This window comes from Sordaria macrospora, chromosome 4, assembly GCF_033870435.1.
Source record: "Sordaria macrospora chromosome 4, complete sequence".
Lineage (NCBI taxonomy): Eukaryota > Fungi > Ascomycota > Sordariomycetes > Sordariales > Sordariaceae > Sordaria > Sordaria macrospora.
Window position 1 is genome coordinate 3,588,111 of NC_089374.1, and position 24,531 is coordinate 3,612,641.

General features: G+C 52.2%; 7 protein-coding genes and 2 non-coding genes across 9 annotated transcripts; 7 read left to right on the top strand and 2 right to left on the bottom strand.

The window, feature by feature from the left end:
- Positions 1-663: 663 nt before the first annotated feature.
- SMAC4_02295 (uncharacterized protein) lies at positions 664-3,036 on the bottom strand. The gene is made up of 5 exons (XM_003350534.2): positions 2,898-3,036; positions 2,520-2,742; positions 1,973-2,463; positions 1,544-1,915; positions 664-1,485 (listed from the first exon to the last, which is right to left on the bottom strand). The coding sequence occupies exons 1-5, from the start codon at positions 2,906-2,908 to the stop codon at positions 885-887; spliced, it is 1,698 nt and encodes a 565-aa protein (XP_003350582.1). The 5' UTR covers positions 2,909-3,036; the 3' UTR covers positions 664-884.
- Positions 3,037-4,068: 1,032 nt separating this feature from the next.
- Positions 4,069-6,190, top strand: SMAC4_02294 (uncharacterized protein). Its single transcript, XM_003350533.2, has 2 exons — positions 4,069-4,437; positions 4,539-6,190. The coding sequence occupies exons 1-2, from the start codon at positions 4,317-4,319 to the stop codon at positions 5,144-5,146; spliced, it is 729 nt and encodes a 242-aa protein (XP_003350581.1). The 5' UTR covers positions 4,069-4,316; the 3' UTR covers positions 5,147-6,190.
- A 1,477-nt stretch (positions 6,191-7,667) lies between these two features.
- SMAC4_02293 (uncharacterized protein) lies at positions 7,668-10,039 on the top strand. The gene is made up of 2 exons (XM_003350532.2): positions 7,668-8,039; positions 8,127-10,039. The coding sequence occupies exons 1-2, from the start codon at positions 7,996-7,998 to the stop codon at positions 9,511-9,513; spliced, it is 1,431 nt and encodes a 476-aa protein (XP_003350580.1). The 5' UTR covers positions 7,668-7,995; the 3' UTR covers positions 9,514-10,039.
- Positions 10,040-11,121: 1,082 nt separating this feature from the next.
- SMAC4_13657 (uncharacterized protein) lies at positions 11,122-11,403 on the top strand (the record flags this gene model as incomplete). Its single annotated transcript, XM_066091525.1, has 1 exon — positions 11,122-11,403. One exon carries the CDS (start codon positions 11,122-11,124, stop codon positions 11,401-11,403), a length of 282 nt encoding a protein of 93 aa, XP_065946904.1.
- A 397-nt stretch (positions 11,404-11,800) lies between these two features.
- Positions 11,801-14,013, top strand: SMAC4_02292 (uncharacterized protein; the record flags this gene model as incomplete). The annotated part of the gene is made up of 3 exons (XM_003350531.2): positions 11,801-12,271; positions 12,332-13,265; positions 13,339-14,013. The coding sequence occupies 3 exons, from the start codon at positions 11,801-11,803 to the stop codon at positions 13,656-13,658; spliced, it is 1,725 nt and encodes a 574-aa protein (XP_003350579.1). The 3' UTR covers positions 13,659-14,013.
- Positions 14,014-14,319: 306 nt separating this feature from the next.
- On the top strand, positions 14,320-14,391 carry SMAC4_13658. Its single transcript has one exon. It is a non-coding gene; the product is annotated as a tRNA-Cys (tRNA).
- Positions 14,392-17,245: 2,854 nt separating this feature from the next.
- On the top strand, positions 17,246-17,317 carry SMAC4_13659. The gene has a single exon. It is a non-coding gene; the product is annotated as a tRNA-Arg (tRNA).
- SMAC4_13660 (uncharacterized protein) lies at positions 17,315-20,820 on the bottom strand. Its single transcript, XM_066091526.1, has 2 exons — positions 17,701-20,820; positions 17,315-17,582 (listed from the first exon to the last, which is right to left on the bottom strand). The coding sequence occupies exons 1-2, from the start codon at positions 20,572-20,574 to the stop codon at positions 17,334-17,336; spliced, it is 3,123 nt and encodes a 1,040-aa protein (XP_065946905.1). The 5' UTR covers positions 20,575-20,820; the 3' UTR covers positions 17,315-17,333.
- A 1,332-nt stretch (positions 20,821-22,152) lies between these two features.
- SMAC4_02290 (uncharacterized protein) lies at positions 22,153-23,739 on the top strand. Its single transcript, XM_003350529.3, has 2 exons — positions 22,153-22,613; positions 22,708-23,739. Exons 1-2 carry the CDS (start codon positions 22,202-22,204, stop codon positions 23,700-23,702), a joined length of 1,407 nt encoding a protein of 468 aa, XP_003350577.2. The 5' UTR covers positions 22,153-22,201; the 3' UTR covers positions 23,703-23,739.
- Positions 23,740-24,531: the final 792 nt, after the last annotated feature.

Here is a 24,531-nt window from a genome sequence, read left to right on the forward strand (position 1 = left end):
ATTATTGTAAATCTCCTTTGCGGGTGCTGATCGGGTACTTTTATTTTTCCCTGCTCCGGGACGTGAAGTGAAAGTCGAGACAGGCAGATGCTTCCTTTGGGCGCAATATCAGGTGTTCAAAACAACGAGGACGAGTGAGAATAATTTTATCGCCGTGCAGGTGTGACTGTCCAATACAGCAAGCAGAGGCCGTGACCTGATGATTGGCACCAATGGCTTCTGGACTGGTCGACAGAAAACAAAGGGAAGGAGAAACGCGGAAATGGGTCATACCCACCGCCTTGGTGGGGCTCAACTTTTCAGTCGAATCAAAAGTGAATGGAACTCTGCCGAAAGCGTGGGGCCGCTCCGCACCACAAGTGCCCACCGGGCCACGCAGGGCACCGCTATATCTTAGACGCTTAGGTTTCTGACCGCTAGCGGGAGCGACACCCAACCGCCTGCATTCCATCTCGTAGTTTACCAGCTCCATCAGGCAGCCATCCATTCCATCTTACCTTAGGTATCCTAGAAATGAGAATCGAAGCCTCAGATGATGTTCCGATGTTGACGGTATCAGCTTTGCTGTAGTCGGTAGGGAAGTATTTTGGCTGATTTAGTAGCTGGCGATCTGCCTGTCTCTCCGATATTCATCAGCCCTTTCATGCGCCCAAAGTGAGGAAACATCGAGACACAATGTTGATGTCCCTAAACAAAAGGGATCATATGTCTTGTTTGACGCCCAAGCATCAGATCGATATACCGTAGAGAAAATACATAGTAAACACATAATCCCGTCACGAAAGTACCGGAACGCCCCAAATACCCAGCTGCCTGCCTGCCTTCCAGCCTGTGAACTGCCTTTTTAATCAAACAAGTAACGACGCGCCAACATGAAAACAAACCTAAGCCGTCTTCTTCTTCTTCTTGGGACGCTTCTCTCCCTCGTCATCATCGTTCCTGTCCTCATCCTTGTCATCGACCTGATTATCAACGTCGCTCTCCTCACTGCCCGATCCATCACTTTCGTGGTTGCTGTCATACTCCTCCGCCACATCACTTTCGGACTCAGCCTGGAAATCCTCATCCACGCTCTCCTCGTCCTCGTCAGCGGAGCCACGGTCAGCCTTGGGGCCGACGGCCTCTTCGTCGGAGCTGGCCATGTCGTCATCGCCCAAGGTAGCGGCGATAAGGTTGGTGTCATCATCGATTTCGTTCTTGACGCGCAGTCCCTTGAGCTTGAAAAATTCCTCGAGCGCCTTCAAGTCTTCACGATTAATGTTGCTGAATTGGGATGAGCCCGCGCCGTTTTTCATGTGGACTGTAATGTCGAACGTCGACAGTGCCGAGACCGCACCGCCCACGCGTGAAAACGTAATGGACTGTGTCTGTTCGTAAGAGATGTATGTTGCCGGTTTGGGGACAAACATGAACGCCTTCTCCAAGCAGTAAAGGAATCCTTCACTGGCTTTGATAGAGCACTTGATGCCGTACTGCTGACGGTGCCTGCAGGTTCTCATGTCAGTGCCATTTTTGACCACGAAACCAATGGAGGAAAACTCACGTTGTAAAGTCCTTGGCAGGGGTGGTGACTTTCTTGTTTGCAAGTCCCTTGAAAATGTAGGCCACAACTTGATGAAGTGGTTGCTCGTAGTGGCTCTGAAGCTTGTCCTTGTACTTCCCGTTGAGCTCCTCCTCTGTGATGTTCAAATCAAGAGTAACCTCTTCGTCGGCCTTGAACTGCATGACCACGAATGGGTAACGGGTTTGACCTTGGCGAAGGGGCGGGTCCAGACCAATGCAAAGCAAGAAGTGGACCTCGTCCGGCTTGGGGAGGACCATGAACTTCTTGATATGATCGTACTGGATCTTGTAGTCGTATGTCTTGCCGCGGAGGCGGAACGAAGCGTCGTACATATCGATGTCGAAACGTCCTCTACCGGGGAGTTAGCACCAGAAAAGTATCAACAGCCAACGTGCAGTTTCCACGTACCTGGGAGTGAGATGTAGCACATCGAGGAACGTGGCAATGGTGTCACCCGCCGTCTCCCCAATCTCGGCCTTCTCAATAAGGGTGTCGTAGAATAGAGTCACGGCGTTCTTCTCTTCTTCGTCGGCGTCGCTACCAGCCTCACCGCCCTCGGCCTCCTTTCGTGTTGTTGTTCCAGGGATGTAGAAGCGCACCTCGACCAGCTGATCCTTGCCGGCCGTGGCCTTCTTGCCCTTTCCACCTGTTCCGTTGTGACCGTTCGACTTGCCGCCATCGTTGGCGAACTCGACTGCGATTTCGTTTCTTCCGGCAAGGTTCGTGTTGGAAATTTCGGAGTAAGGGATTTCGAAGGCCGGTCGGTTTTGGACGTTGAAGGTAAGCTCGGCTTTGCTAAACTCGGCCTTGCCCCAGTTCCATCCTCTTAAGGAGTGTTCCTTGTTCTCGAGGTTGATGCTGTACCAGTGCTTGAAGATCTTGCTAAGCCGCTCGTAATCCTGTGGCAAAACGTCAGCGTTGCTTCGCTTCGAAGGCGCATCGATAGGTTTCGTACTTCTTGGTGAAAACCGTCGAGCTGGACTACGCCGGAGCTTCGCAAAAGAATTTTGACCTCATATCCCCTCGCCGCTCTGCTCCACTGAGCACCGCCGATGTTGCTCGAGTCGAGAGTGAACGCATCGCCGCCACCAGCCGGTTTCCAGCCCAAGCCGTTTTCCGCGAATCTCGACTTTCCGCTCTCCTTGGACAAATCCAAGTAGATATTGTCAAAATGCTCACTATAACAAAGGGTGTCAAAAATAGCTCCAAGCTGTGATTTCTGTCGGGGAAATCAGTGCCCTACGGCATAGATGTAGTGGGGCACGGCCGCCGTCGCAAGGCTGGAGAGCAGGAGCACGCGAAAGCATGAAATCCAAAGGGTAATGCGACTTACATAGTAGCCATATTGTCCTTTCTATCCAACTGTTTCAAGAATGAGTTGGGGTTGATGGACAAGTCGAGAATGGCGTTTGATGTTGTGGCAGTGATTGCAAAGTGTTACAAGCAATTGCCGTTGAACAATCGGGGTTCGCGTGCCTCCCAGAAAGTTGACCATGTCGCGCCAGCGCAGTTCCATCGTTAATTGAAGGTCCATTTAGCTGACAGCTGGCAACCCGTTAGTCCACGCGACGAGCGATGGTCGTGCCAGGTGGCAAGATTTACGTAGTAGTGCAGGTAGGGGTCTAGGCAACTGCTTGGCTGTAAAAGCGTGGCAACTGTGAGCTTCTGATTTCTTTCACAAGCTGCTGACACAACTTTCTTATCTACCACTGCATTTGCAAAACCTCATGGTCGATTTTTGCTTTTGTCAACGACATCAACCCTTCTTCCTGCGCATAGAGTCGTTTGTTTATTTCTCAGCTCTTGGTGGAAATTCAATAGGTTTCGTTCCCTTTGTGCTCACAATCTTCCACGGTTATCAACATCAACACGTTCCATGCTTTAGCTTATGTTCACCTTCCATCATCAGGTCCCCTCTTTCACTCCCTCTACTTTTCCATCTATACTTCTGCTCAGCCAGGAAACATGAGAATGGAACAACTGTCTCTTCGCAACCGACGGTTTTACCTTGACACATTTTGAAACTGAAGCTGGTCCAGGCATGCCACCTGGCTTGTCACTTTCGATTTATTGAACAGCATCACCAATTCCTCTATCAATTGGTGCTGGCGCGGTAAAACTGTCTTTCGCATGGAGTTGTTGGCGACACAGCTCCTAGCTTCATGTTCCGGGGGGTGGCATCTCCAATGTTGTCCACGCTAAAAAGCATGTGGGGCTAGCGCGTGGAGCTTTAAGTGGTTGCATACGATGTCTCCCGCGCCTGTTTCATGACATGGGCTTGAACCGTTTGCTATTCTTTGTCTTGTTCTTAACTGTTTGGTCTTACCTTTGAATACAAACATAACCTTCAGTCTCCCTCTTGTTGTGCTCTTCAGCTGTTCTACAACGAGGACTCGTTCACGAGTGTGACAACCTTGCACGTTCCTGCCTGCGGCCTTGAGCGGACCGCGAGGGGCACTTATACGCCATGATTGACGTATTACATGCTTGAATTGGTGGTGTCCCGCTCAAGCTGCCCCGCCTCGACTTCCTTCCGTCACCCGCCTGGCCCGGTCGTCATCTTCGCTCGCTTTCTTATTCAAAAACAGAAGCTCTCCTTTGTTGCCTGGGAGTTTGTTTGCCTGCTTCAATCAAACCTTAGCTTGAGCTTAAGTATCACGAACTTCTTGAACTTGCAAACATTACTTAACGCCCCAAGAATCCCAAGCTCGAATTGATCTTTCACCCTTCTTGTTCTTACAAGCTTTCAAAGATGAGCTTCGAGCGTCCCCTCCGTGGCAGCTGCCAATGCGGCCGCAATCGTTACATCATCCAGTTTCCACAACAGACTACACAAACGGCGCAGGTCATCTTCAACGCACCACCCTCCCAATGTAGGAATATGTCCAGCGACACTGCCCCCGACTTAAACAACATCGATTGTTATTCTATCTTTCGCGGTCATGGATCAGCTGACAGGACGTTGCGAATCCAGGTATCTCTCATACATCGCCATTGGCTGCTTTCCTGCGGGTGCCTTTGGAATGGTACCATAGCACGACACTCTCGTTCTCTCCTGACGAAAGGACATCGATGATCCATCGCGCCTACACATCTCCCTTTGAAGAGCATTCTATGCGCCACTTCTGCGGTTTCTGCGGCACGCCGTTGTCTTACTGGTCCGAGGAGCCTCGCAGCGAAGCCGATTTCATCCAGCTGTCGTTGGGCAGCCTCCATCCTGAAGATCTAGCGGATTTGGAGGACTTGGGTATGCTGCCGGACTCCGATAGCGAAGGTGAGACCGAGGCGGCTGTTTCAAAGAAGTCGGAGGGAAAAGAGGCAGTAGCGCAGATCGGCCGACAGACTGTGGGAGGTCTACCCTGGCTGGACACCTTGGTTGAAGGCAGCCGACTCGGCACTCTTCGTGCTTCCAAAGGTCGCCACCAGAATAAGAGTGGTACAGTTCAAGTCGAGTGGGAAGTGATGGAGTGGACCGAGGGTGATAGCAGCTCCTCAAGCAGCTCTCCGAGAAACGGCAAGCGGAAGCTTGATGATCGAGAGGAAGGAATCGATAACGTTGTCATGCGGGACGTTAAGCAATGAGCCTGCGGTGGAGTCACGTTTCCTGGCATGGTTCATCTAGACGCCTAAGCACCCCCCAAGACTATAAACGGATATTAGAGCGCTTGGATTTATGGGCAATCGTATCGGCATTCCAGACTTAGCAGAGGGTCATCAAGGGATATTCATAGTGAAGGCGTTTGGCAGAATTGGCTTGTTGTTTCGGGTTGTTGGGTCGCGCGTTTCCTACTTGGCGGTGCGGCAGCCTGTGGTCCCTGACAGCCCTAAAATGCAGCATTTAGACGATGATTAATAGAAGCGGCACAATATCTGAATCATAGCGGAGAGCTTATCACCAGCGTACTCGATTGATACAGAGTTATCTTAACATCTCGCGACAAATATACTCGCTGCACGATTATGGAGATACCCTATTGATACAAAGCGAGCCATAAATTTGGATGACAAGATATGGAAACACACGAAGGCAAGTCGTCGGGTGAAGTCTGAGAGCGAAAGTAGTATGTTTTGGAAGGAGGCGTCCTTACATACTATACTAGTCGAAGCGAGAATTATGCAAGCGGCTCAGGTGGACATCGACCGAACGGGACTAAAAGAGGCAATCACTCATTCAGACATCCATATCTTCATACCTGACCTGACCTGGTGATCCCGTCCCGTTCCCGGCTTTCCGTCGAGAAACTGCGCCAGTTGAACGAGCCGCCGCGAACTCGTGGGCATGAGCAAACAAGGGGGGCCAGCGCAATGATGGAAAGGCGGGCCTTAAGTCTACCAGCCGAGCCCAGTCTACCAGGCTCCGCGCGGCGATGTTGTGTTGTCAGTCGCTGGCGAGGCCGAGGATTACCCGACTCGGTTCTGTGATCCGTATTATCAGGTGGCTTGGCCGGGCCTAGGACTTCTTCCTGAGCTGGGGTGTATCTTGGACCCCCAAAGAAAGTCCGATGATCAGCTTGGGGCTGTTTCGAAGTGTTGTTGATTGATGACGAGCCCAATGGTGAAAACAAAGATGCATTGCCCGAGCATCACGGACATATAGTTGAGATGAAGTTGAAGTTGAAACCAACCTAGAAGTCGAAGCGGCTCTGTTCTGCCCTTGCCCGGCCCTGCCTTGCCTTGCGCCGCCATTACCTGCCCTGCAGCCAGCCAGCCAGCCAGCCAGCAGTCGCGTTACAGCTGATGTGAGCTAAAAGCACCGGCGAACGGCTGGATTGGCCCCGGCCACCGACCTCGACGTTCGACTTCAGTTGGCTCCACCTCCGGGGCCCGCGCACGTTTCCCCGGCGTTGGCGGGACACGTGCCGTCATCCTTGGCCATTACCTAACCGGGTTAAGCTCGCTTGTTTGATTTTATCCTGCCGCGCGGCGGGCTTCTCTCTTGCGGCTAGCACCTGCACAACGGCCGCTGCGGCGCTACGGCCAACGGGCCAACCTCCAAGGTCGCGAAATAAGTTTTGCCGAAGTTTTGCCTTGGATGCTGGTAGACGGCCCGACTTTCCGGCAAAAGGACAAAAGGGTAAAAGCAAGAGAGGGCAGGATCGATGGAGAAGCAGAAAGGACAGTTTGTTGGGGAGTGGAGTTGGGAGGAACTTGGGAACATCGGATGTCGAAATTGGGGGGGGGGGAACAATCATGTGTTCTTTTCCGTTGGACTTTTTGTTTTGCAGACACAGAGAAATGAGGTGGGTATAGGCAAGGTAGATAAGTCTGCCTCTACTTATTTTGTCACTCTACCAAAACAGCGGATATAGATAGGTAGCCTCTTGTCTGAAACGGCACTATCATGGCTATTATGTCGAATAACTGAGAAAGGAAAATATTCCGTTTGTCACCTCAAAATGGAGAGCTTCTCGAAACACGAATAGCTTCTCCAAAGACAGCTTCTGACTGGCTAAATCTCCACATCTTATTCTGTGGAACCCATAGTCGGCAACGCAACGAACGACGCATCGCAAGTGCTTGTCTTTCTTCTCTGTTCCCCTTCCGTTCAGCTGGTAACAGGTACCGGTACCTACATACATACTGTGCATGCATCACAAGCTTGTGCGCATGGCTTCTTCACCTTCCACTTTTCCCAGTAGTCCGCCATCCTCCATCCTCCGTGGTCCTAAAAATGCCCCGCAATGGGGAGGACGTAACGCAAGGGTCCTTGTTCCGGGACTCTTGCTATCGATGTACATATCGAAGCAGTACATATAGTACCGTGAAAGTATGCAATGGTGATACCTTCTTTTCCCCTTCAGCACTACACCAATCCAAGACAAGCTTCGGGTTTGGTTTTCTTGCTGATTACCAGGACATGGGCTGCTGTGTGTTGTGCAATGTTTCCATGCGGGCAGAGATTCGAAAAGCGTGGGGATGGAAGCACACAAAGAAGCGTTGAAAACGGCATGGACACAGACACAAACGAACAGGTACATACTGTACGGATCGTCTGGGTGTATGTACAAAGTTACACTTACTCCTAGTGATGTCGTATTGACCTCGCCTGATCGCTCTCTAGGTTCCATTGATCTCCTCTCAGGCTATGCCTAGCTTTTCTCTCGGTGTCAACGGTCCGAAACACGGGAGAAATGGGGGTCATTAAGTGTCCCGTTTGGGAAGTACCTCTCTCTGGCTGGGCTAGGCTCGTTGTCCATGACCCATGGCTATAAGATGGCCATCCCGCTCCTCACTTGGAGCTTCGTTCTTCTCCGTATGCTCACTTTCTCCCTCCATCTTTCTCTCTTCGCCCCCCTTTCCTCCTCCATCTCACTCACTGCATAGCAACTAGAGTTTGAGTTGCTATAATCAGTTTGGCAGAGTCATTCTGATATATCTCCCCTAACCCACCTCCGAATAACTCCTGTTGTCCCACGAGATAAGCATCCATCATGTCTCTTCCTAAGGATTTCCTCTGGGGCTTTGCTACTGCGGCGTAAGTATCGATCCTTAGCTGGGCTCCCTGACTCAATATCAGCAGTCATATGTTAAGAACTCAACTAACACACATATCACAACACAGCTATCAGATTGAGGGTGCTATCCACGCTGACGGCCGTGGTCCCTCTATCTGGGATACCTTCTGTAACATCCCCGGCAAGATCGCCGACGGCAGCTCTGGTGTCGTCGCCTGCGACTCTTACAACCGCACCAAGGAGGACATTGACCTTCTCAAGTCTCTCGGCGCCACCGCTTACCGCTTCTCCATCTCCTGGTCTCGTATCATCCCCGTCGGTGGCCGCAACGACCCCATCAACCAGAAGGGCATCGACCACTACGTCAAGTTCGTCGATGACCTCCTCGAGGCCGGCATTACTCCCTTCATTACCCTCTTCCACTGGGATCTCCCCGATGGCCTCGACAAGCGCTACGGCGGCCTCCTGAACCGCGAGGAGTTCCCCCTTGACTTTGAAAACTACGCCCGCGTCATGTTCAAGGCCATCCCCAAGTGCAAGCACTGGATCACCTTCAACGAGCCCTGGTGCAGCTCCATCCTCGGCTACAACTCGGGCTACTTTGCCCCTGGCCACACCTCCGACCGTACCAAGTCGCCCGTTGGTGACAGCGCTCGTGAGCCCTGGATCGTTGGCCACAACCTCCTCATCGCCCACGGCCGTGCCGTCAAGGCCTACCGGGAGGACTTCAAGCCCACGCAGGGCGGTGAGATCGGCATCACCCTGAACGGTGACGCCACTCTCCCTTGGGATCCCGAGGACCCCTTGGACGTCGAGGCGTGCGACCGCAAGATCGAGTTCGCCATCAGCTGGTTCGCGGACCCCATCTACTTTGGCAAGTACCCTGACTCGATGCGCAAGCAGCTCGGCGACCGGCTGCCCGAGTTCACGGCCGAGGAGGTGGCGCTCGTCAAGGGCTCCAACGACTTCTACGGCATGAACCACTACACGGCCAACTACATCAAGCACAAGAAGGGCGTCCCTCCCGAGGACGACTTCCTCGGCAACCTCGAGACGCTCTTCTACGACAAGAAGGGCAACTGCATCGGGCCCGAGACGCAGTCCTTCTGGCTCCGGCCGCACGCGCAGGGCTTCCGCGATCTGCTCAACTGGCTCAGCAAGCGCTACGGCTACCCCAAGATCTATGTGACCGAGAACGGCACCTCGCTCAAGGGCGAGAACGACATGCCGCTCGAGCAGATTGTCGAGGACGACTTCCGCGTCAAGTACTTCCACGATTACGTCAACGCCATGGCCAAGGCCCGCAGCGAGGACGGCGTCAACGTCCAGGGATACCTGGCCTGGAGTCTGATGGACAACTTTGAGTGGGCCGAGGGTTACGAGACGCGCTTCGGCGTCACCTATGTCGACTACGAGAACGACCAGAAGAGGTACCCCAAGAAGAGCGCCAAGAGCTTGAAGCCGCTCTTTGACTCGTTGATCAAGAAGGATTAAGGGGTAGTAGTGGTTTTGAGGGAGGAAAGGGAAAGAAGAAGGAAGAAAATGTGGGTAGGATATCTGTTATGAATTTTGTGTGTGATGAATTGGGCAAGCGTCAGCAAGGGAAAGGGATTTTCGATGGTTTGGTTTGGTGTTCTGGGGTCCTGTCTGTTTTTCGGGCCCCTTTTTTCGAGTGCGAGGACGAGTATTATTGCGTTGTCTGGTACCATAGAACCCAGATAATCAAGCAGATGCATGTCGAGGCAGGCGTGATAAAGTTTGTTGTCCCACGTCGTCAGCACTGATTGTGTCCATGGATTGTGATCGCAGTGTCTGATATATACCAAGGAGGCTTCTTAACATATCACCCTGTGATGTTTTCCATGCATTTTGCGTATCGGGCGTTTGGGTTCTCCGTAGAGACGAGGTCTTTTCGTCAAGGCAGTTCCCGTGAAGCAGATGCAGGTTTGGTATTTTTGTACTTGCTCAAGGCGCTTTGGTCTTTGTCCACCGAATCTTGAGCCTCTTATAAAAGAAAGGTCTCAGCGATATGGACAACGTCAATAAAAAAAACCAGCATTGAGCTGCGCAAGATGAGGCCGATGAGGATCGTTCGGAGCGGGATGACGCAAAGCGCCATCCGAACTGTCAAGGTGCACTGATATAGGGTTTGTCTCGTGTCACCGCACCGACAGTTTCAGGACGATGGAACTGTCGAGTAAAGAAATTTGGGCAAACAAAGTCTAGATTCACGAAAAATCGGAATGTCCGGTCATGACGGTGGTTTCGAGAGTGACAAGGTGAGAAGAAGAAGAAAGAGAAGTCGGGATCCTGTCGGACTCGATGAGACAAGGGGCAGGAAGGGCGAAGTTGGAGTTGCCCTGGAGAGTTGGGGAAGCCGAGTGTGGGGTAAGGACCATCGGGCTCCCCCATCTCGCGCGGGGCACGGGATCCGACGAGATTTTCTAACCGGTTTCGGCAACTTGGCAAGGGGTCCCTCCTCTCCCCGCAATTTGCAGTCAATTGAGAGCGCTGAGTGGTGGGAATACCGGAGTGCACGCGCCAACTCGGTCACCTGACTGCCTGCTTTATCCTTATCTTTCATGCCAACCCCAGAATGTCAGGTGTTATTCTTGGCTGTTGGGTCGAATCTGGGGTTGACATGTCATCCTTGCCCTTTTTTAGACTGGCTGAATGGCAGGGCAAAAGCGCCAGAGTCCAGTCAAGCAGCGAAATGTCGAACTGTCATCAATCAACAACTCACCTTTGGAGAACAAAAGTCCGAGAGCCAGAAGCCATGGCCAACACACACAGCATCGCCGCGACTGACCCTCTTGTTCGGTCAGCTTCGGCTTCTCTGCTGGTGCGACATCGGTTCTCAGAAAGGTGGATGTCTTGGCTTCCGAAAGGGGTTAAGAGCGCGGTGATGCACTGAGTCGATCGCGCAGGTGTTCCTGGCCGGACGGCTGCTTGGGGTTTGCCTGGACATCTGTGGACGACGCTTGACGCGGGGAGAGGGGATCCTCATTCTTGTTGTGCTGCTGCCGTGCTTATCCATCTCCGGCTCCCAGATCCCCACGGCGAGGACAGATTGCGGAGTGTACCCCGTACTGTACAAACCTCATGTGCACCCCGTGTCCCCGTTGGCAACCCCGTCGTCACCCCGTACAAGACCAAGACAACCCCGCCAACGTCGATGCTGGGACATCCACCACAAGAGCGTGCGTCTCCAACATTCTGGGGCTGGTGAGAGCCTCCGCCCGTTGGATTGGCTGGTTTGGCCCGAGGATCTTGGGTGCGATGGAGTCCGGACAGCTGGAAATACCCAGATTCAGCAAGGCCCAGCATTGTTACCCCGTTTACCGAATTCCCCTGTATCCCCTGCTCGTCATTCCCCAGATGTGAGGAGGCTCTGCCTTGTGATCCTTGTAGACTATAAATCTGTCTTGGTCCTCTGTGTGTCTATAGATATCGACATTTCCTGATTTGTTGTTGTTCTTTCCCTCTTGCCTGTCTTTTTCACTTCCATCACTCCCGTCCTCCCCGACTAATTCAGCACCTGCTCTTTGCTCCAAGTGTTTTGGACAGCGGCTTGCTTTCTCTAACCGTCCAGTCTTTGAGTTCACGGTACTCGATATCATTATACCCTTTGTCTTATTCAAACTTGCTTTGGTTTCCGGCCTTTACACCACACGCACAGCGTATTGTTTTGGAGGAAGAGCATATCAGCGTCGACGACCTGACAGTTTGCTACACCACTTTTTAAACCCACCCACCAGCCAAACACACACATAACTTCATCATGTCCGGCGCACCATCCAGACTCAGGAGCGTCCTGAACCACCTCCTTCCTCATGGACAGCCAGCACATCACATCCACAACCTAACGCCTACCGTCTTCCTTGAACGGGCTGCTGCCATTGAGCCTGAAGCCGAGGCCATTTTCCACATTACCGCCAATGGCAAGACACTCAGGCGTTCCTACATCGAGTTCGCCGATCGTGCTCGTGGTCTCGCCTACTACCTGCGCAAGCGCGGCTACAAGCGCGTAGGCCTCCTGGCCCCCAACACCCCGGCCTTCCTTGAGTCTGTTTACGGTATCGTAGCGGCTGGCGGTGTCATTGTGCCTGTCAACATCCGCTTGAAGCCTGAGGATATCACCTACATCTTCGAGTTCGCGGAGGTCGATTCCATCATCGCCGATGCTGAGTACGCCCATCTGCTTGATTCGTACAAGAAGGCGCATCCTGATGTTCCCATCATTATTGATGTGGTAAGTAGCATTCCGGATTTACACATAACCAGAAGAAGAAATTGCTGACACCATATACAGGACACTGATGCCACTGAAGGTGCGCTTTGCGGCCCCTTCGACGAGGCGGTAATGGAGGGTCTCCAGCACGATAAGGCTACCGGCAGCAAGGGCTGGGCCGATCTCCAGAACCAGACCGTTGCCAACGAGGACGACATGATCGCCATCCCCTTCACCTCTGGCACTACCTCCAAGCCCAAGGGCTGCGTCTACACCCACCGCGGTGCTTACCTTGCTACGCTCGCCAACGTCATCGAGGCCGGACTCAACGTTGCTGATGGCCGTAGCAAGTACCTCTGGACGCTTCCCATGTTCCACGCCGTAGGCTGGACTTTCCCTTGGGCCGTCTGCGCCGTGCGTGGCACCCATGTGTGCCTGCGCAAGATTGACTACCCCTTGATCTGGAAGCTGCTGAAGGAAGAAGGCGTGACGCACTTCTGCGCTGCACCCACTGTCAACACCCTTCTCTGCGCTGCCAAGGAGGCCGAGGTTCTTCCCAAGCCCGTCCGCGTCACTGTCGCCGCTTCGCCCCCGACCCCCCATCTGTTCGAGCAGATGACCAGCCTCAACCTCTTCCCTGTGCACGTGTACGGCCTTACCGAGACCTATGGACCTATCACGAGGGGTTATATCCTTCCTTCGTGGGATAACCTTCCTCCTCATGAGAAGTACGCCAAGATGGCCCGGCAAGGTCATGGCTTTATTACCAGCTTGCCAGTTCGAATTATCAAGCCTGATCAGCCCGAGGGAGTGTTGATCGACGTGGAGAAGAACGGCAAGGAGGTTGGCGAGATCTGCTTCATGGGTAACATCTGCTGCAAGGGCTACTACAAGGACCCCGAGGCTACGAGGAAGCTGTTTGCCGGTGGCGCGCTGCACACGGGTGATTTGGCTGTCTGGGCTCCTGATGGAAGCATCCATATTCAGGATCGTGCCAAGGACATTATCATCTCTGGTTAGTACCCACTTACTACCTACGCCCCATCCACTACTAGAAAAGAAAACATGAACTAACCTCAAATCCACAGGCGGTGAGAACATCTCCTCTGTAGCTCTCGAGTCCATGCTTGCCGAGCACCCCGACATTCTCGAGGCCGGCGTCGTCGCCGTTCCCGACTCCCACTGGGGCGAGCGGCCCAAGGCCTACATCACCCTCAAGGAAGGTCGCGAGACCAGCCTGACTGGCCAGGACGTCATCGACTGGGCCAAGCACAACAGCAGCATCAGCAAGTTCATGGTGCCGAGGGAGGTCGAGATCGTCAAGGAGTTGCCTAAGACCAGCACGGGCAAGATCAAGAAGAACGAGCTTCGGGTGTGGGCTAAGAGCGGATGCGTTCCTAACAACTAAAGGAAGGTCGCCCTGGGGAGACGGGATTTTTTTTTATTTGTTTTCGTTTTGCATTGTTGTCGACCTAGCATGGCAACTTCTTTGTATATATCTTTTTGGGTCTGTTCCTTTTTTTTGGAGGGGGGAGGGGGGCGCGCGCGCGAGCCTCGGAGCGGTCATGGTTTTTTTTGTATTTTTTTGGAGTAACGATGTTATGAATTGGATTGCATCGAAGACAAAACAGGTGTTCCCTTTTGAAATGTATTCCGTGGTGGACAGATAGGAAACCATGATCTCAACCTCCTCGGCGGTGTATTGTCCTGTTTCGTCCTCTTTCCGAGAATATACCCGGTTTTAGAATACACAATACAGGTATTTACCATTAGAGCTGACTTGGCGTTTCCATGCGATGGAAATGTGTCGCCGTCCGCTCCAGTATACTGTTGTGCAACATTATCAAAGTGCGGCTTTGTGCCTCCAGGAACCGAACTTCAACGTCACAGTTTCAATTGGGTTTTTGGCGCTTCGCTATAATCGGGATTGAGTGCACGATGGTAGTGATAGTGTTGGTGTTGGAGGTACCTCTAGAAGTGCTGGTAGGGAAGTGCACCGTGTCTCCTTGGCGGCCTGAGTAGGCGACAATAAGAGAGTTTGTTTTGGTACCTACTAATAACTGGGAATTGGACCGGTAGCTCAGGGGTAGAGCGTTCGGCTGCAGTCCGAACGGTCACGCGTTCAAATCGCGTTCAGTCCTCAATCCTCCCAGTTACATTTTTTTTCCTTTTTGCTGTATTTTCCCGTTTTCTTCCTTATGTTTTGGCCAAGACTTTTTTTCTTCCTGGTTTTGACCTTTTTTACGTCTTTCTTTCCCTCTAGCTTCCCCGCAATTTTTCTTTTTGACATCTCGCATCTGGTGATCAGTCTGACTGCAATGATAGAAGAACCGGAGAGGACCACCGATGCCGATGAACGGAAATTCACCGATGGATGGAATACTATGTGCGAGTCCATGAGGCGAGGAAGCACAAGGCAACTCCAAATCACTGTCGTGTGCAAACATGACCATACTTACCGTGTTTTGCGTCTAATGTATATTGTGCGAAACACAATACTCCGTCCTGTCTGCTTTATTACTGGTACTTGTTTCATCATCGTCGATTTTTTTTATTTTTCTTTTGATAAGGCAGTAAATCCTGAACGGTCCCAGCAGAAGTGGCAGACGATTCTTGACTCCTGTAATGTCTTGCCCCCCCGCTTTCCCTCCTTATCTTCCCAACCTAAGTCATGAACCCTCCGTCGTATTTGTTATCAACCACATGAGCTTTCAGGCTCGTGGACTGTTCACCCTGTCGTCCCTTGGTGAGCGTGTCACTCAATGCAATATGCCGGGGCTCAAAGGTGGGGGAAGTATTCTGTCCATCTCAATGTATCGTAAATATCCACAGGTGGTTTTAGAAACGCAGCAATTGCTATCCCAAGGATCATAAGGCGCATAAGAACAGAGGGGGCTCCTCATAAAGCCACGAGTAATCCTCCGAACGTGTCCAAACCTGTCAGTTATCCACAATATACCCAGAGGGAAGGCCGCTGCCAATAAGATTGGGCTAGCTCGCCATATCCAACGTTCAACCACAGTAGTGAAGGGATAATTCCAGGTAGAGACGTGAATGCCACCAAGTAATCCCGGAAGACCAATTGCAAAGAGGATGAAGGAAGGTCCAGTGCGCGCTCACTGTCTGAGGCGGCCGATTTGCGCCGTCGCTGGTATCATCTACTGGACTTGCAGTCGATGTCGGTTGGCTGAATGCCGGTACCTCCTCCTTGCTTGGGCACTCGCTAGGTGATGGCTGTTCGGCTATGGCCACTTGCGCAGTAGTAGCAATCCCTTCATTTTCTGACTTGGGGGCATTGGGCTTTCTGAGAGATTGCTCTGATATCCGCCCGACTTCGTCTGTTGGCCCTCCGCCCCCCTCATTTTCCGCCTCTGTAATTCTTTCGACTGAATTCTCGGTTGTTTGCACAACTTCGTTCGCTACCCTATCCCCGGGTTGAGGTGAAAATGTGGTGGCATTTTGGGCAGGGCCCGGTTCAATGATGAAGGCCCTTTTGATACCCGGAGGGCATTTAAACCAACAAAGCATGGTGAACACGCCATAGAACGCGTTTCCTGCAACAAGGACCCCCAAAGTATATACGGGGTATCCAGCACAAAGCCGCGCCGTGAGATTAACGAGGAACCATGACGTCTGACATACATGTATGCTGATGGTTTTGAGAATTCCGTCACGCTTGGACCTGTCGTCAATTTCATTTCCGTCCGGGAGGTCTGAGAAACGCAGTCGCCCATTGACAATCAGCTTGAAAAGCCCTTCCGCGTCTACTTTCTTGGTAGCGTTCTCGGCAAAACGGGACGAATCCAAAGGTTGTTGCACTTTCTGGTAGACGGCATCTCGGACGAAAATAAAGACCTGGGGTAAGCTGAGACTGTCGAAATCCGATCCGCCCGCTCGTTTTATGGTCTTGCGAGCGATCCAGGCCTTAGACAGCGATTTCAAACTCAGCTGCGTGGAACCCAGGGAATAAAGTCAAGAGAATTCTGAAAATGTACATTTTTATTGATTGAACAAAATTGGTGTGGTCGCCGTTTGGACTGTAAGCTTTGTCGTGATAGCCGCTCCATGATGCTAAGATAATAGTGTTCAAACAACTCCAAACTATCTGGAGAGTTCCCCTTCCAGAGGGACCGGAATAAAACACCAGGGGAGCAGTTGTGCTGGTGGTATCATAGTCCGGCGGACTAGTGGTCTTTGGCGGGAATGATAAAGGAGCCATTGATGCAAAAGGACTGCGGAGCTAAAGTGACTATGTCCTGTCTCCTTATCCAAAGACTCCGAAATCTTGCTGTGTGAATGCTCGAGTGCGCAAGTCGACGTGTGTGAAGTGGCGTGTTGGATCACCGTGATAGTACAAAGGATCGCATAAGACCGAATTAGTTGTGCGAGAACACGTTGACGGCTCACGTAAAAGAGGCAAAGTGGACGGCAAGCGGGAGGCTGGGGGCATAGAGGGTGTCGTATAACACTCGACGTGTTGTCCGTGAAAGCCACTGGCGAAAAAGTATAGGTAAGCTTGCTGTTCTACAGCTCTCAATTTGTCCCGGTTGACACCAATGAATAGCTAAGCCACCCATCACCAGCTGAGAAGCCTTGCCTGATGCTGTTGTGCCCAGTCCTGACAGGCCGCCATTTTGAGGAGATGCCAAAATAGAATCTGGTCCTCATCCCGTCAGTATCTAGAATTGTAGCCTGTAAGGAAAGGTACCTTCAATCATTGGGGCAGGCATAACCTCTGTTTGATGGCACTACCTTTCCCCAGCTGATGTCAAAATGGGAGATGCAAGTGGTTTCATTTCAGGAGAGTTCATCTTCGTATCGGTCAATTGTCCTAACATAGGTCCTCCATAAGGATCAATTCATCCTGTGAGCAGTCGCCGCGAGTGAAAACCTCAGGAGTTGTCTGATGGTTTGCATCCACGACTTACACAGTACGCCCAAGTTCCACTTTGCCAAGGTACTTGAGTCCTTGGTCCGAGCCGGATCACCAATCAAGGTCCGCTGGCTCAATGGCAGAGCGTCTGACTACGAATCAGGAGGTTCCAGGTTCGACCCCTGGGTGGATCGATTCATTTTTCTCTTTTTACCATTTTCCCTCTCCTCCTATACGTTCTCCAACGCTTCGTATTTCCTTCTCCTCTTGATTTCTTTTTCGTGTTGGAGACTGTGGCGGTGGCTCCGTCGGCGACAGTATAAAGGTGTCATATCTGCGAACCCAGTTGATGGTGTACATCGACTGTTGGTATCTTGGGTTTGGCGCCCAGTATGACATGAAATCCGCATTAGAGCTGTCTTGAACGTTGATTTCACCGTTGTTGTAGAATGTCAGGTCCTGTTCGCACAGAGGAGCGTTAGTACCTAGATAGAGAGCGCGATGATGACACGGGATTCTTGGGGAAGGCAAGAGACGGCCTCAGCCAAACACCATCAGCCAATTCACCTGTACTTACCCGCATGATGAGAGCGATGCTCTCGCTTGACAAATAGCCTTCGTTGAATAGGTTCTGAGCCCATTGCCGCAGGTTGCGCTGAAGCTGATCACTTCCAGAAGGAAGACCTTCATCTGTGCCAATGTACCACAGCTCATCCTCTGGGCACACGAAGCCGTCTCTTTGTGTCCGCGCATCCGCATTACTGTTACCTTGAACTCGCCACGCACCCCCATTTGTAGGGCCGGTGGACTCGTGAGCATGGAAGACTTGGATGCTTTGCACACCGATATACGTATGCCCGTTGGTTTCCCATAGGTACGGGTAACTGTTGAAATCCGCGTTGATGTGGAAGTGAAACACGACCCATCTATCTGGCTCACCATGGTTGAGCGTGTGAGTGTCTCGATACCGGTCGTACTGGCTCCCACTCGGTTGGCCAGCGTTCGGTCCGATCCAGTATGCCATCTCGAGCATGGGACCGGTCCGCCGCGCCCCGTCAATCCACTGCCACCGGGCGTAATGTGGGCTTAAATCGCCGTTCAAGATGCCCTCGAGGATGACGGCCATGGAGGGCTGCCCGTTATTTCCCGCTTCCATCCACCAGACGTGCCGGCTAGCAAGCTCGACAGCCGTGCTGGAAGACCGCAACTGGACGTCGCGCTTCCTCCGCGTGCCGACATAGTGACAGAACATTTCCTCCGTTCGTTGGTTTTGCCTTATCCCTGGGCCAGCGCGTAAGGGGTTGAGGAGGACATAGTTGATGAGTGAATGCGGGTCCAAAATATCCGGGTGCCGGTTGAAATACGTCCGTAGGTTGTCGGCCTCAAGTTCTGTGTCGTAGTGGCCTGCAAAAATATCGTTCCATACAACCGAGAATTGCTTGAGAACATTAGCTGCCGCTGTGAGCATCAGCGCGGCATACTGTGTCAGCCTTATGTAGTGATCGAGTTTACAGTCTTTAGCTCTTCCATAGAGGACGCGGTGCTCCGCAGCCTCCAACTCCAGAGAACGTTTCTGATTCGCAGCTCCGGTGAACATGTCACCAGGATCGATAAAAAGAACGGTGGCTGGGCATGTTGGGTTTTGCATGTAATCTTCCAGCAGCGTTTGGAACTCCTTATTTTGCACGCCGCCATAGGGATCATCGTCGCCTCGCGGGACCAAGGCCACTGGCGGCTTACAGCAATACGCCCAGGCGCCGCCAAAGCAGCCACTGTTCGTCCCGGAATAGGGGTTGGTGACTTCGGTGGCCACCTTGATTCGGTCCGAACCACACACATCTTCGCAGATGAAGTCCTTGTCGGGAAATTTGGCCGGGTTTCCCTTTTTAACCCATTCACAATTGGTAAAGTCAGCCGGCGTAGGGTTCTGGCAGCAGTAGTGCTTGTTCCCAGAAACACAAGGCTGTTCACCACCATCGGCGGTGTTGGTCGACACAATCTTGTTCGGGAAGTCACTCGGACAGCCCTTATTGCAGGTGGGGGCCTCACCCACCCACTTGCACATCCCATAAGAGGATGTAGACCCTACGTTTGTGCAACAGGCGCTTTGGTGCCGCGAACTGCATCCAACGCGAAGGGAACCGACGGAGACCTCACCACTGTTGCAGCCAGGCTGGCAAGCTCCCGAATTCCTGTGTCCTCGCCAAGTGCAGACGGGCAGGTCCTGGTCCGAGGGACAACAGAACACAGACATACCGTCGGCGAGACAGTTTTCTGTACTCAACATGGCCTCCTTGTGGCCATCACGCTGCACTGCCTTGAAACCGTCGGGACAGCCACTATAGCACCCTGACCAGCGGCATGTCTTGACGGGCTGTGGAAGATCGCGGACAGGTTGTTTGATGGTAAAGTTGGGCACTGCCATCTGTTTGCGTCCAACAGACGATGTCAAAGCCTTGATATTGGTTCCGTCTTTGTCGTCCTGGCTCATGGCCCATACCATAACGCCTGGGATACACTGACCCCTGATGATATTGGCCTTGAGACGCCATGTAGCAGCGTCATCAAAACTCACCCACTGGTCGCCCCAAGAAACACTCTTGACGGCTGCTTCGCGGTGAAGCGTGGGTGTCAGCTTACGGGCGGCGATCTCGTCCTGGATTTCGGCATGAAGAAGCACACCGGTCGTGCCAGAGCACTTGCCAGCATTACCTCCAGAGCTGATTCCGCACCCAGGTGTATTGCAACTTGAGCTGGTGAGAGCAAAGCTACGGCTGTAGAAGGCCATGCCGAATGTAACTTTGGCAGGCTTGATGTTGTTGCGCCACAGAAGGTCAAGTGCTTGTTGAATCTCAGTCATATTCGAGTGAGAATTGACAAATGGGCCGGTCCACTTGTTGTCAATGTCCCAGGAGCCATGCATATCGTACGACATGATGTTGAACCAGTCCACGTACTTCTCAAGGTTGACGATGTCAAAGTGCTGTAGATACCAGTAGCTGGCAGGAAGAGTCAGCGACACCTGCTTCTTCAAGCCGCCGCCTTTCATTCTGTCGTACAGTGCCTTTTGGAAGGTCACAAAGTTTTTGTAGTCGGTGCCTCTACCACTGCGATCCTCGGCAACTGGATATTCCCAGTCGATGTCAATGCCATCAAAGCCATATTTGTTCATAAGTTGCACAAGAGAGTCAATGAACTTTTTGGTGTTAGCTGAAGACGCAGCGATGTCGCTGAACGTTGTCTGCGTTGGACCGGGGTCGTTGAAAGCCCAGCCACCCACGGCTATCCAGATCCGGATGTCAGGTTGAATGAGCTTGATGGCACTGATACGCTGCATGTAATCGGCCGTTTTAGAGTCGCCTGCCTTGATCTCAAACGAGTTGGGATCAATGGTGGCGAAGGAAAAGATGACATCCGTGTAATAGCCGTACGGGATCTGTTCGGGCAACATCCCGTAGCAGGGACGGTTTGTCGTTGACCAAGCCTCATAATAGCCGATGACGCGCGTGATGGGCACGCTGTCGACACTGCATGATGGCCGCTTTGAATACTATCAGCGAGTGGCTCAAATGAAGACCGAGGGACACGAGGATGGGTTACCTTCACCGGGTTACCCTGACAAAACTCCTCGGTAGTTCCACAGAAGCCGTATTTGCTGCAGCAAACGTTGAGAGGACATTTCTCTGACTTGCTCCATTTGGTAGAGTTCCACGTTCCCGGGTTGCAGTCCGCCTTGCGATCACATCCGCTCTGGCATCCGGTCCTAAAGTTGACATGGTCAGAAGGGCCTATGTAAACAGACGTATTGAGAGATGAGAGACGGATGGATATAAACGTAAATTGTTGAACTTACCCACAAAAATCAGGACCAAAGCCGCAAAACCCGGCACTGGAACAGCATCCTATCGGACACAAGCTCGAGGCACTGCATTCCTGTTGAAGAGATAGTTGCAACTGAAACAGAAGAGCAACGAAAAGGAGGAGGAGCTTGGCCATGACGACAATCGCACTGCTAGTTGGCAGAACTTCAACTGCCCCTTCAAAACCGAGCACGATACATGTGCAGGCTGAGGGCTGGCGACATGTTTTTGTATAGGCCGGGACTGTCCCACACTAGCCACATGTAGGAGGTTACTGTATGTAGACTCCTCTCGCGTAGCATGAATGGAGTCTCGCCACCTTGTAGGCCAAGATCGAGGCCCTTCAGCTCGCCAAGCTGGATAATCTGGATAGTTACTCAAAGCGGCTCGGATTCGAGACCCCTGATCTCGCATCCGTTAGAGTCCATATGATAGTAATGGGATATTGGAAATGTAACCTAGTGGAAGTGAGTGATGCAATGTAACTAACTTAATGAGACCTATTGAGCGTAGAGGTCCTAACACGCCGAAGCGGTCGTCTAAGAGGAAGAAAAAAAAGACGAATATGGACAGTCCAAGACACGCATAACTTTGGGTATGGAAGGTCGTCGCAAAACACTTTTAGGAATTAGAGAAAATGAGAGACACGCTGGACCCATTAGGGATTCTTCTGTCTGAAAATATCTAGAGGTTAGTTTTAGAGGCATGATAAAGTCGCGTGAATGTGTGATGGACTGACCGAAACACGTTCAGTTTATTTGTACGACCATTCGCAAGCCTATCCACATTGTGTAAGCGTGAATGATCGCGAGAAAATGCGACTCCAACTCTGCCATCAACGGTGGCAAGCTGTGATTCCCCAACAACATCATATCACATTGTTGCAACATCATTCCATGCAGTCAGAAAGGCGGACATCACAATGCCCCACGTGCATGCTTGGGCGGACTTCAAATCTCCGTCCGTCGTGGTATCGCTATGTCACGACAGCCACACAACGTAGCAAGGGATATGACAGCCTTCATGCAGTATGGAAACTGGCTCGAGAGGAAGGATTGCCGTTTTGTCCTTATGGGGTACCCTTCAGGATCCAGTTTGGGGCAGCTGGAAAACACAATCAAAGACATTTGGAGTGTCTGAGGTCCGAGTCTGTTGCCAACTATTTGCCGCCATTCTCTCCTGTGTTTTTTTCTCGTCACCATTGGGTCTCGAGCGACAATGCTTTCCTACTCTCGCGGCCACGCAATGGTGGTACTCATCGTTTTGTTATCGTCGTTTGCGCCGTTCGTCGCCGGTCAGTTCCAGGTCGCTCCCACCGGCGCCTTTGCTGGCCTAGGTCTCGCTGCCACATGCGAATCTGTCCTGTATCAGAGCATCAACTGTCATGCGTATGTCCTGAATCTCGGCCAGAAGGTTTACCACGGTTCGCCGGGGAACAAGACCTTTACAGACACCATCTGTTCTCCTACATGCTGGACCTCTCTCCAAACGGCGCGGAGAAGAATCGTAGGCGCCTGTACCCAGACGCCAGACCTGTTTCCTGGATACCCCGTCCTCGCCATGATCGATCCTGTTGTCTCTGGCTGGAACGAAACTTGCCTCAAGGACTCTGATGGAGGCTACTGCAACGGTGGGTGACCTTATTTATATGATATTCTCTGACCATTCTTCTTTTTTCCCCTATCAGCAACAGAGCTTCGCTAACGCCCTTTTGGCTTGAACAGCCAAGATCGAGACGTTTCCAGAGGTCGAGAAGATTGAGGACATGCCGCAAGCACAGCTTTGCTCCTTTTGTCTGGGAGCGAAACTCCAGCTCATGCAGTCATCACCCTACTCGGCGTACGATCAGCTACATGCTGAGAGGCTCGAGTACATCAACAAGCGTTGCGGAGCAGGAACAGGCGGCAGCACGAGCCCTCTACCTCCCGCAATCCATCCAAACGGAACCACACCGGACACCTGTGTCTCAGGGAACAAGTACACAGTGAAGAACGGCGATACGTGCAACAGCATTGCACAGACAAATGCCGTGTCCTCGTCCACCCTCTACTACATCAATCCTGAGCTCTTGAATTGCAGTGCCCCTGACGTTGGCCTACAGCTCTGCCTGCCAGACAAGTGCGAGACCACATACACAGTCAAGGAAGCCGATGACTGCGTGACGATCGCCATCCGAGCCGAAGGCAGCGCCGCCTCTTCGTGGCAGGATCTCGTGGCATGGAACGCGGGCCTGGACGATCGGTGTAGTAACATCTGGTCCCCGTCCAGCAGCCCCCGCTACTGGGGCAACGTGATCTGCATCAGCGCCCCGGGAGGACTCCCTTCCACTCCGGGAACGGAGCCCAGCAATGGAAATGGCAACGGTACCGGTAACGGTAACAATGGCGGACCTGGTGGCTCGGGTGACGGGTATGCTGACTTCCCCGTCCCTGTGCCCACGGGAGGAACCATTGCACAGGGAACGACGACGTTGTGTGGAGCTTGGGTGCAGGCGCGGAGTGATTCCACTTGCTCTTCGCTGATTGTCGGAACCGCCGTGCCTATTAGCCTTTGGTTGCTGGCTAATCCATCGCTGCGAGAATCGGTGAACTGTTCCAAGCGGTTGCGAGTTGGGTCATGGTATTGTCTACATCCCGTAAGGGGGTTTGACACGGTGCCCTCTTCTACCTCCACAACACTGAGTGTTTCTTCAACCTCAACATCTAGCGCTAGACCTTGAACACTTCAGCTTTGTGCTTAGAATATCTTGGCTAGACAAATTGCAGACTTATCTAAGCCATATGCTCCTGATTCACTGGTAGCTTCAGCTTGTTCCAGGAGCCACACAATGCTCATACTGGTGAAATGGTTTCCACGAGCTCCTATGTTGCAAGCATAGCGTAGCATGTCGCCCAGAAATAGCCACGACGTGAATGCAAGCGTGAAGAGGCTGTACGAGCTGTTTTCTCGACACGTGAACGGAGACGCGACATCCAGGATCCAAGTTGAGATCACAGTGGCAATATTGACCTCCTGTGTTCCACGGAGATCCATTTGCTATAGGAACCAGTCGTCTGCCTAATATTGTCGTCTGCCTAATATTGGTTGATTCCTTTCGTGTAGCGAGAAAAGCGGTGTCGCCACACTGATGATCAGAGGAATGTCTCCGTTGGCGTTCTCTTTGATAGCACCATCCGTAAGCCCATGCCAGTGTTGCAATGAGGAAGTTCACCCTGCGAGGCAATTGCGTGAGTATTCAGCCTGGTTCCTTACAGCTCACAAACCATTGGTCCGCGTGAGACGCCTCGGCCCATGGTTGCTCCTCAGGATCAGAAATGCTACCATGACGGAGTAGTACAGTAGGATGCTGCAGGTCTTTAACGACACCCCGGTTGCATCACCGTAGGAATGCGAGCCGCGCCACGTTCCATTCAGGAACATATGATGGTGCCGTATATGCATCCGCCTTTTGTCCTCATGATGCTTATCCGGGATGAGTCGGTGGGTGAGTGAAGACAAGTAAACGGTCGGTGTCAGGATAGGGAGGAGTATTGATGCAAATTTCCGAT

Coding starts and splice junctions, on each gene's coding strand:
- SMAC4_13660 (XM_066091526.1), bottom strand. CDS start 20,574: ATGTTGCCCGAACAGATCCCGTACGGCTATTACACGGATGTCATCTTT. Junction 17,583..17,700: donor GCATCGCTCTCATCATGCGG/GTAAGTACAGGT, acceptor CTGTGCGAACAG/GACCTGACATTCTACAACAA.
- SMAC4_02290 (XM_003350529.3), top strand. CDS start 22,202: ATGCTTTCCTACTCTCGCGGCCACGCAATGGTGGTACTCATCGTTTTG. Junction 22,614..22,707: donor TGATGGAGGCTACTGCAACG/GTGGGTGACCTT, acceptor TGGCTTGAACAG/CCAAGATCGAGACGTTTCCA.
- SMAC4_02295 (XM_003350534.2), bottom strand. Junction 2,464..2,519: donor TCGACGGTTTTCACCAAGAA/GTACGAAACCTA, acceptor GTTTTGCCACAG/GATTACGAGCGGCTTAGCAA. Junction 1,486..1,543: donor CCTGCCAAGGACTTTACAAC/GTGAGTTTTCCT, acceptor GAGAACCTGCAG/GCACCGTCAGCAGTACGGCA.
- SMAC4_02294 (XM_003350533.2), top strand. CDS start 4,317: ATGAGCTTCGAGCGTCCCCTCCGTGGCAGCTGCCAATGCGGCCGCAAT. Junction 4,438..4,538: donor CAACGCACCACCCTCCCAAT/GTAGGAATATGT, acceptor TTGCGAATCCAG/GTATCTCTCATACATCGCCA.
- SMAC4_02293 (XM_003350532.2), top strand. CDS start 7,996: ATGTCTCTTCCTAAGGATTTCCTCTGGGGCTTTGCTACTGCGGC. Junction 8,040..8,126: donor TGGGGCTTTGCTACTGCGGC/GTAAGTATCGAT, acceptor ATCACAACACAG/CTATCAGATTGAGGGTGCTA.